Source organism: Patiria miniata, unplaced genomic scaffold (assembly GCF_015706575.1).
Source record: "Patiria miniata isolate m_02_andy unplaced genomic scaffold, ASM1570657v1 HiC_scaffold_5, whole genome shotgun sequence".
In the NCBI taxonomy this organism is placed as follows: Eukaryota; Metazoa; Echinodermata; class Asteroidea; order Valvatida; family Asterinidae; genus Patiria; species Patiria miniata.
In genome coordinates, this window is record NW_024037072.1 from 35,238,409 (window position 1) to 35,252,687 (window position 14,279).

The 14,279-nt window shown below is 41.8% G+C and overlaps 1 protein-coding gene across 5 annotated transcripts in view; it reads left to right on the forward strand.

Annotated features, from left to right (window-relative positions):
• Nucleotides 1–14,279, forward strand: part of LOC119740426 (fibrillin-1-like) — an 86,634-nt gene that overhangs the window by 69,222 nt on the left and 3,133 nt on the right. For 4 of the 5 annotated variants that reach the window (XM_038215726.1, XM_038215727.1, XM_038215728.1 and 1 more), the window contains 9 exons: nt 2,723–2,842; nt 3,996–4,121; nt 5,475–5,600; nt 6,661–6,786; nt 8,134–8,265; nt 9,818–9,994; nt 11,062–11,187; nt 12,176–12,364; nt 13,574–13,766. In XM_038215726.1, the coding sequence (XP_038071654.1) occupies nt 2,723–2,842; nt 3,996–4,121; nt 5,475–5,600; nt 6,661–6,786; nt 8,134–8,265; nt 9,818–9,994; nt 11,062–11,187; nt 12,176–12,364; nt 13,574–13,766 (1,315 nt within the window). The remainder of the gene's footprint in view (nt 1–2,722; nt 2,843–3,995; nt 4,122–5,474; nt 5,601–6,660; nt 6,787–8,133; nt 8,266–9,817; nt 9,995–11,061; nt 11,188–12,175; nt 12,365–13,573; nt 13,767–14,279) is intronic. The other variant, XM_038215729.1, reaches the window with a different exon arrangement.

The following is a 14,279-nucleotide window of genomic DNA, read 5'->3' on the forward strand; positions in this document are numbered from 1 at the left end:
TCCATAGTGTAGTCAGTTGCGCCTTTAAGTACATTTGAATTTAAACTTGCATTCCCCGTTTTCTTCAACAAATTCAATTCTTTGTGTGTGTCTATTGATACATTTTCAACTTTTATGTTTTATTCCAACCAAAAGCTCTGAAAAAAAGTTTTGTTTTGTTTTGGGCACAAACAGATCCACTTTGCGAGCAGACTAAATACATTACCCATACTGATTGTGGGGCAGGAACCAGCCTACCCTGAGAGAATGGGATTTGTTGTCTGGAAGCCAATTGCTTGAAATTGTAAAGTAATAATTCAATAACTACAAGTATGGGCCGATTTTTTTGTCAGTAGATGTCTCATTCAAAAGTGAATAACTTTTGTATTGCTAGAAAAATAACAATTCAGAAAAGGAATCTGTTTTTCGCAATGCAACTTGAGAAAAAACTTGGCGAACGCAACTTTAATAAGAGCATGAAATATTGGGCGTCTAATTAGTTTGCTGTGACTTTGGAATGCCACTCTTACATGGGTATCACAGTTTTATTAGCAAGCATAGCAGTTAAACATGTAGTTTGTCACTTTCTGCACGAGGCATCGTGTTGCACTGTATCTCTCATTTTTTTGCAGCATTTCGTTTGTCTTGTTATTTGTCATAGATATACATTTTGTTTTCAATTAAGATGTCCTCGATCAAGATTTCTAATCAGGTGTCCATTTTAATCTCCATGAGAAGTCATCTACCCCCCTACCCCCCCCCCCCCCACCCACTTCCTTTCAGTCTTCCATCACTTATAGACACAAGAATTACTTCTAGTGGCATTTGATGTCTTGCCACTCAGTTTACTAATACTCAGGGGGACACTTTGGTTCGGTTGACAAACAGTATACTGTTTGTCAAATTTGCGTTGTCATGAAGAATCTGCATGTAGTTTTCTTGATCAGAACCTGTAGTGCCATGTCTGGGCTCCCAAAGTATCAGATTGTCCCCAGCTTCACCAAGATGGCGATGATAGTGGCAAACAAAAACAGCTCACCTCTCCAGGGACAACAAGACTCATCATACCGTGGTGTTATTAGAGTGTGAAATTTCATTGATCAATTTAAACTGCTCCTGTGACGATCTTCGTCAGCAGTTCATCGTTTAGTCTGTTGGTGCGCAGAATCAGAAACATGACTGAAACCAGCTGCATATCTACCATGATTGGGAGTCAACTCATTGAATGTCGAGGATAGACAAATATTATCTGCAGTGGGCCGCCATCATGAGTTCTTAGCTGAGCAGCTTAACAATCTGCAGTGATTGTGGTCCGGGTTCTTTGTTGTGTTTCCATCATGTCCATAGCCTCAGTCAAGGCACTCCTCGATAATGTCCTTAATGGTATCGGCTGCTAACATAAACTCTAGCTGCACGCTGTGCATGCAATGTACAATGTACAATGTACAGTGTACAATGCGCGAGCAGTGACCTCATCACATGGCTACCTCACGTGGCTGCAATATATGCAAAATCAGTTAACAATAGCCTTGGGATGATGGATTGCGGTGGCTTATCTTTTTCTATATTTTGTCGCTGGATTTCCAGCGACGACCTCGTATTCAAATACAAATGAGATTATTTTTCAATACTTGGTCGTGGACACTCATATTTTGTACATGGACAGAGAGTTGGAAAGTGTGGCTACACATTACATATAAACTCACCGACAAAATAAAGAAAAAGATAGGCAGACGCAGTCCATCGTCCCAAGGCATTCATCCGTCGCGACTTGATTTTCACATTGTAGCCACGTGAGGTTGCTGTTCATGCTTCGTACAGTGAATATCGATCAGCTCGTGTTATTTAGCATCTAGATAACATCCTGGACGCAGTACCTATTGATGAATGCTTTGGCCAAGGCTATCATGTCCATCACAGCCTTGCTTTTGTTAATAATATGTGACCCGTCACCACAAAATGAGCATAAAAGTCAGAATTCTTAAGACTTGAGATACCGGGTATTTCTATTTCTAGATTCTGCGGAACAAGAACTTTCTCGGTACTGAGTTCAGTAACGGAAATATAGACCGCCAACTAAATTGAAGTTGTAAAAGTGATTTTAAAAAAATGGCACTTAAACATCCGTTGATGCATTACAGTGAATTGACAGTCAACTAGTGAAACAGGGGTGTGTTTTGGCTATCATAACCAAGATTGGTTCCGTTTTTTCTCGTCGATGAATTTCTTTGACAATTTTAATTGGGTAAGAATTGTGTATGATGATGTAGTACTCAAATCCCCAAACCGATTAAATAAAGAGAATCAACAGAACCAATTTTTAGTTATGACCCCCCGAAAAGCACCACTGATTGAAAATAGGTTGAAAAACAAAGGGGAAATGAAATGTAGATCAGGAGTTCAGGACTAACATATTGAGGTTCACCTGAAAACCAAGCTGACCGCCTCTTCAAATTTTTTGCTTGCACCGCCGTACTGCAAAATGGCAATGTCTGACTTTATGTTAATTTTGTCATGTGACAGCCTGACAGGTCACATATGACAATTCCATGCAAGGAGCTAAAAGCATATACAGCTGCTTCAAGTCAATGCTTTTGCAACCTAACATTTTTCTTGATAACACATTTTAGTAATGTTTTAATTTTGTTTGTGTTCACTTTACTTTCTTATCCACAGTAATTTATGAAGACTAATTTTAATATTTTCTCCACATTTTGTTTGTTTATCTGCATTGGGGTTTTAGACATCAAGGAATGTGATGATGAGCCGTGTGGTGAAGCCACCTGCCTAGAGCTGGAAGGATCGTTCCTGTGCCAGTGCCCTACTGGCTATGAGTTTGACTCACTGACTGGTTCATGTGTTGGTGAGTTTCAACTAGTCTTAGTCCAGCGGATATGTAACAAAATATCGATGAATTGTGCGCTTGTGCATAAAAGCGTGAAACTGGGCACAGATGTTTATATTCATGCGAGAAAATGTTTCAGAAGTGGAGCCATCGCAAATTTACCCTTTTAGGGGCGTGGCATCCATTTAAAAAAAGGGGGCGGGACTTGTCGTGCCCGCAGTGAAAATGGTTTTTCCCACTTGTTACAAAAGCAGGAAACTTCACGAAGACATAATTATATAGATTATTAGTGTTTTGGGATATGCTGTTCCACATTTAACAATTGTTGACTGCTGTGATGGGATATGACGATTTTAACACCCGGGCCGAGGGGTGCATATTCGCCTCGGGTGCTATGCGCCCTGAGGGGGTAAAAACGGCATATCCCACATCACAGCAGTCAGTTTTGTTTTGTTATATCACGCCAATAACTCAAAAAAGATAAATGGTTGTAACTTACTGTGTGAGAAATATATTAAATCACTGCGATGTAACCTTTGATAACTGAAGGTTTTGATGTCCTGCCGGACATGAGGCTGAGCGTTTGAAGTTGCAGTTCTCATTGCGCAAAGCTAGCGTGCCGGCAGGTTCCACACGTGCGCGCAACACGCCCATTGAACGCAGTGCGATATCACCCTCAGTGTGTGACACGCATTTTGATTGACCAGACACGTCGTCGTCCTAGACCAATGAAGTTACAGTATCAACTTTATTTTAACACATCCATATGTCACATCTCATAAATTGTTTATTTATTATTAACTTTATATGATTATGAGATCAAGGATTTCTCAAAAATGCCATGGCGCTGTAGCTTGCAAGCCTGAAGAAACCCGTAGAGAGATGACAATGATGAAATGCAAGTGTTCAGATGGGTGAGGGAAACCCTGGAAGTGTCTTCTGGAAAACATCCAGAAGGGACTGTATAAATCTCAAACCACATATTGGCCTCGACAGAATTCGGACCGGGGTTACAGAGATTGAAGGGAAGGATAGTACCACTGCGCCGACCCAACTCCTCTTTGAATATGATTTTATATTTGGTACCAATTATAGTAAAAGTGAAAAACGGTAAAGGGGATAGTGATTCATAATGCATAATTCACTCTTGTTTACTTTGTTTACTTTGTAGACATTGATGAGTGCCAAGAAGCTTTCCACACGTGCGGTAACGGGACCTGCCAGAACTTTGACGGCTTCCACCTGTGTTCCTGCCCGCTGGGCTTCGTATTTGACGATCTCCTGGCACTCTGCCTTGGTAGGTTACCGACTATAGCTGGTCTTACAAAGTAGTATTGATCCCAGACTGGATTTTGAGTTTGTACCTCTATTGCAGCCAAGGGGAGTGTGGCCTAGAGGTAAGGGTTCGTGACTCCTGATCAGAGGGTCAGGGGTTCAAATCCAGCAGCTGGTCATAGTGTTGTGTCCTTGGGCATGGCACTTCACCCCCACTTGCCTCTCTCCACCCAGGAGAATGGGTACCGGCATTAGCTGGGAGTAACCTGCGATGGACTGGCATCCCATCTAGGGGGAATAAATATATTCTCCGTCGTTTCATGCCAGTGAAACCGGAGATAAATGCCGTCCTGATGGGCCGACCGACTTTTTGTTACTACAACTACTACAACATGTAAAAAAGAAAAAGTCCTATTAAAGAAATAGTCCTAAATAACTCTGTTGTTTTACAAAATGAAATAAAATTTCAGATCATGTAAACAAGGCATAACAAATTTTATGGAGCAGTTTCATCAGCTTTGTGCAAGAGGGTGAGATTTAAGCGCCATACGCAAAAAAAATACTCACTTTCAAAATGCGGATATGGTGCTGAAGACGGTGGTGGAAGGCACGTGCTGCTGCTGAAAGCTTCTGAAGGGATGCAGGATCACCCCTGATGTCATTGCACACCTTCTCGATCGTGTGTTGCGCCAAACTTTGTTGTTTATTCTGTTTAATTCAATTGTTCCTTATTATATAACCGACATACAGATCCTTGTCATTTGATTGGTGGAACTCACATCACGTGGCATTCGTTATTGCTCCCATTCATGCCGCGGCTCAAAAAGTACTATCCGCCCATGGGGAATGGGAAATACTATTCAACAGTTAGGATCATGACGCGGTATTTGTGTGCAAATGCATGCTGGTGTGTGCGTTCAGCGTTGCGCGTAGCGCGTATTGTTCCAAAGAGCCAGCGCTACAGCGTTGGGTTCAAACATTTTCGTGAAAGGGTGGTTTGGAAGAGAGAAATACATTTTTCTCCAGTTTTGTATTGAAAAAAAGTTCAAATATATCAAATGACAAGGATCTATATTTCAGTTATATAAAACAAATATTGAGTGGCTTTAAATTGTGAAATGGGAGGAATATTATCGCTCGGTAAAATGTGGACTTTTCCAGTTCACTCGGCTTCGCCTCGTGAAATGGAAAAGTCCAGATTTTAGCTTGCGATAATATTCCTCCCATTCCACGCTGAGCCACTCAATATTTGTATACTATAAATTATGATGTATGGAAATAAATCAAATCAAATCAAATAATTGGACTCTAAACTTGTTTGCTTCCGTAATTAAATCTTACAGAAAGTTATTTTTTTCCCTGTTTTCCCAACCAGCTGACAACGACTGCTTCAGCGTGCCAGATATTTGTGGTAATGCGACCTGCGTTCCAACATCAGATGACCACAATTGCGTTTGTCCGGAGGGACAGAAATACAATCGCCGAACTAATCAATGTATAGGTAATTACAACTGTTAAATAGTATTTCTTATTAATATTATCAATTGAAACATCGCGTAATTATGTGTTTTTTTAATGTAATAATGTTTATGCAAGAACAGTCGCGTTACAAAAAAAAAGGACATGGCAAACATTTAAAAACTTTGTGTTTGAAAATGTTCTCATACTGTGCCCTGTTTGAAAAATTTTACATTTTCCACTTTTTGGCCACGTCCACTTTTTCGTGGAATTGCTCAAAAGCATTTTTTTGAAACATTTACTTTTTCTTAGAAAATACCACATCAGGAGACTTTAAGGGCCCCAGACATGAAGAAAAGTCTGGCTCAGTATTGGTCCATGTCATGCTGGTTTGGAATTGTAAGGATTCTGAATGATTCTAAAGCCAGTCATGAAGCCGAAGCTTTAGAAGCCCTGTTTGCATTGTACTAACTTTTTTAAAGATTTAACCCAACAGTGGTAAAAACCTTTTGACTTTGTATTGAGACTGTGGCTATAAGGAACCGATCTGGGCATCAACATGTACAGGTTTTCTATATCCTCGATTGTCGTAGCGTGTGACGTTATGGAACGTTGATGGCTTCAGTGAATAATGCCTCATTAAAGAATATGTTATAACGTCTAATGGCGTCTACGTATCTACGATACATTTCGTTAAAAATGGAGCAGAAAATCAAGTTAAGTGTGTAAAGAACCGATTGAAATGTTAGCCTATGAAATCACACACAGATCGTGTGCAGTGTGCCTGTAGTGTGACCTTCATGCAGTGCCCGGATGTAAGCACTGGACTTTTCGTCTCAGTAAAAGTGACCAGGTCACTTTTCCTGGGCAAAAGTTGGCCGGTAAAAGTAACCGCTGGACTTGGGAAAAGTATCCAAGAGGAAAGTTTTCTAGGCTGTTGGCACTGAGCTTTACCAACAATGGACTAAAAATGGCAAAAGTATACCCATTGCCTCTAGCTTTACCAGAAAAATGTCCACTGTGGACGCGGCGTAAACCGAGTTTTGAAAATCCAAGTAGTGGAAGGTTTACAGAATTTGATTTTGCTATTTCCCTTGTTACAGACATCAATGAATGTGTGGAGTCGCCAGGCATATGTGGACAGGCCTACTGCACCAACGAACACGGCAGCTACAGCTGTGAATGCATCAGTGGCTATGAGTTTGATAAAACCAGAAGATCCTGTGTTGGTAAGTTGGGATTGAATGTTTATTCTGTACCTCTCTTGTCACTAAATCGTCTTTTTCTTAATGGAATGTAAACCACAAGATAGTCTGTGTTGTGGTTGAGGAACTTGCGATGGATCACAAATCATCACAAGCCCATCACGAGTCAATCACAAGTCCATCACAAGTCAATCACAAGTCAATCACAAGTCAATCACAAGTCGATCATAAGTCCATCACAAGTCCATCAAAAGTCCATCACAAGTCCATCACAAGTCAATCACAAGTCCATCACAAGTCAATCACAAGTTCATCACAAGTCAATCACAAATCATCACAAGCCCATCACAAGTCAATCACAATTCAATCACAAGTCCATCACAAGTCAATCACAAGTCCATCACAAGTCAATCACAAATCATCACAAGCCTATCACAAGTCAATCACAATTCAATCACAAGTCCATCACAAGTCAATCACAAGTCCATCACAAGTCCATCACAAGTCCATCACAAGTCCATCACAAGTCAATCACAAGTCCATCACAAGTCAATCACAAGTTCATCACAAGTCAATCACAAGTCCATCACAAGTCAATCACAAGTCCATCACAAGTCAATCACAAATCATCACAAGCCCATCACAAGTCAATCACAATTCAATCACAATTCCATCACAAGTCAATCACAAATCATCACAAGCCCATCACAAGCCCATCACAAGTCAATCACAATTCAATCACAAGTCCATCACAAGTCAATCACAAATCATCACAAGCCCATCACAAGTCAATCACAATTCAATCACAAGTCCATCACAAGTCCATCACAAGTCCATCACAAGTCATTCGTTCCCAAGTCAACTCACAAGCTACTCAAATGAACTTTCATAAATGCACTCCTTTTGCTATTGCTCATCCCCGGTTCGCTCTTGAATGGAATTGTGAATTGACTTGTGAACTGGACTTGTGATGGTCTTTTTATCGATCACAATCACCTTGACCCTAACCCTGCTAGATGAAACACAGTGCATCAGGTGTCAAAGTTTGTGGGACCTTGCTGCACTGAGCTTTCAACACCGTTCCGGTGCATAAACAGCCAATTCTGAGACAATGGGAGCTAGTCCCATTGAACTATGCCGCTGTTGTATCCTGCTGCAGTTGGTGACCACAGATTATGAAGCAGTTTGTCTTTGAGATTTGTGACCTGATGGATCTTGCTACGTGGGCAAGCTTGTCGTATTGACAATTATTGCATGTTGCTACGTTCAGCAGGTTTCTGACCAAAATACCCTGGATGTTAGAATTAAGGAAGATGAAGCAAACAACACAGCTTGACTTGATTTTATTTTCTCTCTTTTCCCCCCATGCAGACATAGATGAGTGTTCAGTGGATGAGGATATCTGCAATAATGGCTACTGCGTTAATGAGAATGGTGGCTTCCAGTGCATATGTCCCTCGGGTGCAGCGTTCAACTACAACACCATGTTCTGTGTGCCAACAAGTAGGGATAAAGTCCAGCCTAGAGCTGTGTCTGAATTACATGACTACGGCTGGATATTACACACGTGACATTGGAAGCGGCTGCCACTTCCCATAGACCCGTGTGTTATCTCCAGCCGTAGTCATGTCATTCGGACACAGCCTTGTAGTCGAGCCCATCACAAGCCAATCACAAGTCCAGTCACGAGTCTCACAGGATGAACAATGACAAAGGAATGTTAGGCCAAAAAAAAAAAAATTTTGGTCTCTGGTCAGACCAAAGTTCCGGAATTGATGCGGGGACGCAGCTTTTTTTTCTTTTTTTTCTTTTTTCTTTTTTTTTCTTCAAGCTTGGATTGTACAGACAAGGTGGGGTACTATTTTGCTTTTTTTGGTGTCTTCATGTACATTGGTGTCCTCCATAATTTTCCTTGGTGCTCTCGATCATTTGCCTTGGTGCAATTTCTCATTCCTTGGTGCTCTTTGGTAAAAAAAATTGAGGAGGTGCGGCAATAGAGGGCGATGTTGGAGCTACCGCGGAACATTTTGGAAAAAAAAGATTGACGCGCATGATTAAAATCGACGCGCGCGCTGACCAGAGACCGACTTATTTTTTTTGTTGGCCTTATTGGAACATTTCATTTGAATAACTTGTGACTTGACTTGACACCTGGATTGCATTTGATGGACTGGACTTCAACATTGATACAGACTCAGTGGAGGAACAGGGTGACCCCAAACAAAATGCGACTCTAAAACATTTGTCTTTTTTCAAAAACGTAATCTGTGAATTTTTATGTTTTGTATATCAGATTAAAGCTGAGAATTTTTCTTTCAAACACTAAAAAATATCATGAAAACAGCACATTGGGTTACAAGTTGAGAAAATGTCAGCTTTAACCTGATATCTGAAACAAAAAAATTCACAGATCACTTTAATGAAAAAAAAGGCAAATGTTTCAGGGTTTCATTTCATGTTTCAGGCAAATGTTTCAGAGTTTCTGTAGATAATGCCGTGTGGCCTACTGGCAAGAGCATCTCTGTGCCAGTCATATTGGGTGCGCATCTCGCTTGAATGGTGTGGAAAATGAAGGATCAATTTTCATCTGCATGTACACACAAACTTGCAGTGTCTTAACTTACAGAGAAACACATACTGTGGCACTGGGCAATTTCATTTTAAAGGGCCCATTATAAAGCAAGTTTTTTTAACGCAATCCTTGAAAATGCAGTGTCCCATTTAACTTTATTTTCAATTTATATTGTGCCATTTTCAAGGTTATTTTGGTGCCTTTTTTGGTTTTTATGCTAATGCAAATTTCCATATTTATGAGCAAAAGTGTGATGTCATCTTAGGCAAAATAGAAACTTCAACACTATTTCAGCACCAAAAGTTGCAAAATTGTGGGTATTTTGCTGTCATAAATTTTCTTATCTTTGATGATTCGTTTTTGTTTGAATACATGAGAGTAACCCAATGAGAGTAACCTAATGAGAAATAGTTTTTCACTTCCAGAGCCATACATTTGGCCCTGTAATGATTGATTTTCCCATTTTTTTATTCCCCCGATCAGGAGGTTTGCCTAGAGAGCCCACAGCAGCTTTCACTGGAGGCAACACTGAAACCATTAACGAGTGCGACCGGTCCCCGAGCCCCTGCGTGGATGGCATCTGCATTAACGCCGAGCAGGGCTTCAGGTGCCAGTGTCTGACCGGGTACCAGCTTATCGAAGATGAGAATCGTTGTGTTGGTGAGTACCGTGTATTTGTTTGTTCGATGCTGGTTTTGGGATGTAAACCAAGCTTTATGGTCTCCGTGCACGGAGAGTGGATGACGCTTTTGTGAGCCCCATCCAAAAAGTTCCGGTAGGAGAGTGACGCAAGCGTGCAGCGCGAAATACGCTCAACCAATTTTGTTCTGAATGTGCGCAAGGCCATAGCGTCTTCGCGTGAGCATCGGGCGCTATCAGGAACGTGTTTGAATTGTCCCTCTCAGTGTTCTCCCCCAACTCTGGACCATGGACCTTTGGAACCTTTGGGGGGCCTGGGGGGGGGCACTTGTGAACTGAGTAGGTATTGTGGAAAAGATCATTAAAAATATTCACCTGTCCTTCATGCACCTGTTCTACCCTAACCCATACAAATCCTGCAAAATCCACCAAAATGAGGTCTTGAATTGAATTGGGTCTCAATTCCCCCTGGAAAGTTAAGAGTATCAAGAATGTTTCTTTGCTTTTGTTGCGCAGTGAAGGATTTTGGATTTTTGGAAGGATTCAAACAGTTGCATAGAAAATTAATAGTGGAAGAGGACAGCGCATGCACATTGACCCATTAGTGCCTATACCGCCTCAAACCGCCTGGCCTGTTACTCCCTATACCGCCTCAAAATGGCCCATGCACAGTATGGCTTTATCGAGTCGTCAGGGAATGAATACAATGTAATGCAATGTAATACAGAGACTTATGGGTTAACAGTTCACGTCGGATGACGTGTTTACATACTAAGGTTTTGCGGTATTTGGAACGGATGACAGATGAACACGCAACGAGTGAGGCCGGAAATATCTGTCAGTGACCCGCTCGCAGCAAGCGAGGCTGGAAATATCAGGGTGTGCTACCCACAGATGACGGCCTGAACCCATCTGGCATCGAGGTGAAAACAATCCCGCGCCTGTGTCCGGTCAATGTCAAAATAATCCCGGCGCGAACTGGTTAACATAACTTTTTGTTCTCAAAACCTTGCGTAGAGATTCTGAAATCATAGTTTTTTGGTGTCTTATTTTGCCCCTTTTGCATGTGTTCCTTGATTCTTCGTCAGACATTGACGAGTGTTCAGCTCAGGAGGAGGTGTGTCTGTATGGAGACTGTGTCAATGAGAAGGGAAGCTTCCGTTGTGAATGCCCTCAGCCACTGACCCTGGACAGCACTGGACGTAGATGCATATGTGAGTAGAGCCTGTATTATCCATGGCCTCGTTACAGTCTGGGCCCAATTTCACGGCGCTGCTCAGCACACGATTTTCTGCTAACAGAGTCCCCGTCTATTTCATGGAGACCGTAAGCATAAGCACAGCAAAAGGCATGCTTACTTCGGAGGAAAAATTTGCTTAACTTAGTGACGTAACAATAGAAATCTCCATGCACGCGCGACAGTTAGCATGTCCACGCCGTGAAATAGTGCTTAAGGTTAGCAAATTTTCCTGCTATGCTAAACACAACTTTTCTGCTAACTGTTAAGCAGCGCCGTGAAATTGGGCCCTGGTGCACTGAATCCATGATCTGCGGGTCATTCTGCAGATTGTGGGTTCGAGTCCAGCCTGGGGTTATGGTGCATGTGCCCTTGAGCAAGGCACTTTGTCACTCATTGCTTCTCCCCACCCAGGAGTAAATGGGAACCTGTGAGAGCAGAGATGGATGTGCATTTGATTTCATGTCATCAAATAATTGTGATGTCACCTGTTGCAAATTTAGAGTGCAAACACTCTTAATGACATTACAAATTTTAAGTTTTGCATTCGTTGTTGTACCGAGGCTTCTCATCATGCTATGTGTATCATCTGTGTGGGAAGTGGGATAAGCACTTTGACTACAGTTGACCATGGATTGCAGTTGACCATGCTGTGTTTATTTCCTCACCCTGCTAGGATTCATTTGCTCAACGTTAAAAAAAAAGAAGACTATTACTGCAAAGTGTCTTGCTCAAGGACACAAAGGTAGATCAATTTGCCATGTGTGACCTTTGACCTCTGAATGCCTAAACTCATAAAGAAAACAAATTGGCAAATTTTGTTTTTGTTTTGGAGGAGGGGGCCGGGTTGGCGTTGGCATCATTATGTGGAAGCAGTTTTTTTAAACATACATTATTTTTTTTCTGCATACTAAGCTAATTTTCCACCTGAATCTGCATTTTTGTTTGTTTACCATCAATCGCAGCTGTGCTTGGGGTGGTTGGCACTGAGACTGACAACAGGGAGAGTCTGTGTTGGCACAAGACTGACCGGCCTGGCTACGAGACCGTCTGTGGAATGATTGTCAACACCGCTCTGACCTATAAGGCATGCTGCTGTGGTGGTGGGGTGGGCTGGGGCACCAGCTGTGACCCCTGCCCCCCATCCGGAGGATGTAAGTTGTTTCTTTATGACATCTTTATCGGTCTTTAGACCTTTCGGTTTTTTAAACAAATGCTGAACGCCGTTTTGTATGGGTGGCCACAAGTGCCCTTTTATGCCTTGTCGTTTGTTTTCAGTGTTTAACATTACATGTTATGCGCATTGCATTTATTTAGTTGAGGTGCTTGTGACAGATCACAAGTACGTCATAAGTCTGGTCAGAAGTCAGTAACAAGTCTGGTCAGAAGTCAATCACATGTCTGGTCAGAAGTCAATCACAAGTCTGGTCAGAAGTCAATCACAAGTCTGGTCAGAAGTAGATCACAAGCCTGGTCAGAAGTCAATCACAAGTCTGGTCAGAAGTAGATCACAAGCCTGGTCAGAAGTCAATCACATGTCTGGTCAGAAGTCAATCACAAGCCTGGTCAGAAGTCAATCACAAGCCTGGTTAGAAGTAGATCACAAGCCTGGTCAGAAGTCAATCACAAGTCTGGTCAGAAGTAAATCACAAGTCTGGTCAGAAGTAGATCACAAGTCTGGTCAGAAGTAAATCACAAGCCTGGTCAGAAGAAAATCACAAGCCTGGTCAGAAGTAGATCACAAGTCTGGTCAGAAGTAAATCACAAGTCTGGTCAGAAGTAGATCACAAGTCTGGTCAGAAGTAAATCACAAGTCTGGTCAGAAGTAAATCACAAGTCTGGTCAGTCACAAGTCCACTCACAAGGAATACCTTTGTCACAGTTCATTTAAATAGCTTTCAAGTTGACTTGCGCTTGAACGACTTGTGAAAGACTTGTAATGACTTGTAGTCTGTCACAAATACCTCGACCGCAACGCTGACAATGTGGTAGACACGTACGTCATGACATCGTCTGTAAAGGATCTGTTGTAATAGTACAGTTGAGACACAATGATGTAGGGTATTTTCCTCAACTTTTACGTCAATTGACCCAGGTTGCAGTTCCATTATAGGTTCATCATGTGATCGTTTTCTTCTTAGTCCTTTAATCGTGTTACTTTTCCTCAGAAAATTGTGTACCTTATTAAGAATAAGTTAGCGGTGAGACTATGTGGCATAATAGTGTCTTTGCCGTGTGAATGCCAAAGTCCTTTTATTTCAGACCTCATCAAGCAAAACCTCAAATCTATTTTTTTTGTTACTTAAGGTTTTCCTCCCACCTGCACTAACATTTCCTTGTTGACTTGTTCTTCAATTCTACAGACGAGCACCGTGTTCTCTGCGAGTCTGAGCAACAGCCTAGCCAAGTCAGGCCCGGTGGGGGACCCTCTGCCATTCGTGAGAATCCAGACGGCTCAACAGGCTACGGTCACCCGACAGGAGAGGATGGTCTCTACGCTCCCGGTGAAGGGCCAGGACAGGGACCAAGCGATGGAACAGGCCAGTATCCAGAAAGGTCTGTCAAATTTCCAGTTTAGATTCAATTTGTCTTCTTGGTTGGGATATTCAGAAAGATAAAGCATGACCTCTCCCTATCCATGTAAGAGTTAGTCCCTTTGCATCAATTAATCAGCTTTCCTTTAGTACAAAAATCATTCAAATCACTCATGTACGTTTCAAGTTACGGAGTTTTAAATACAAACACCGTTTTAAAGTTCTGTCCACAGATCTCAAAAAGGGTAAGTGTTCTCTCAGCAAAATGAAAACAATTCACATGCATCCCTATGTGAATTGTTTTCCTAGATTTTGAAAGTGCTACATGTACATGCAGAACTTGAATAAATAATTGGTCCTGCTATTCGGGTTTCTTTTTTGATTCACCCTGTACAATCAGTGCTAAGTGAGAACTTCTTAGGGAAAAACTCGCATCCTTGCTCAAGTGGGACTCGCACCCTCAAGTAAAAAAAAGTAAAGTCTGTCACAAGCCAGCATGGCCCATCATGCCGGTGTTTATCTCCGGTTTCAGTAA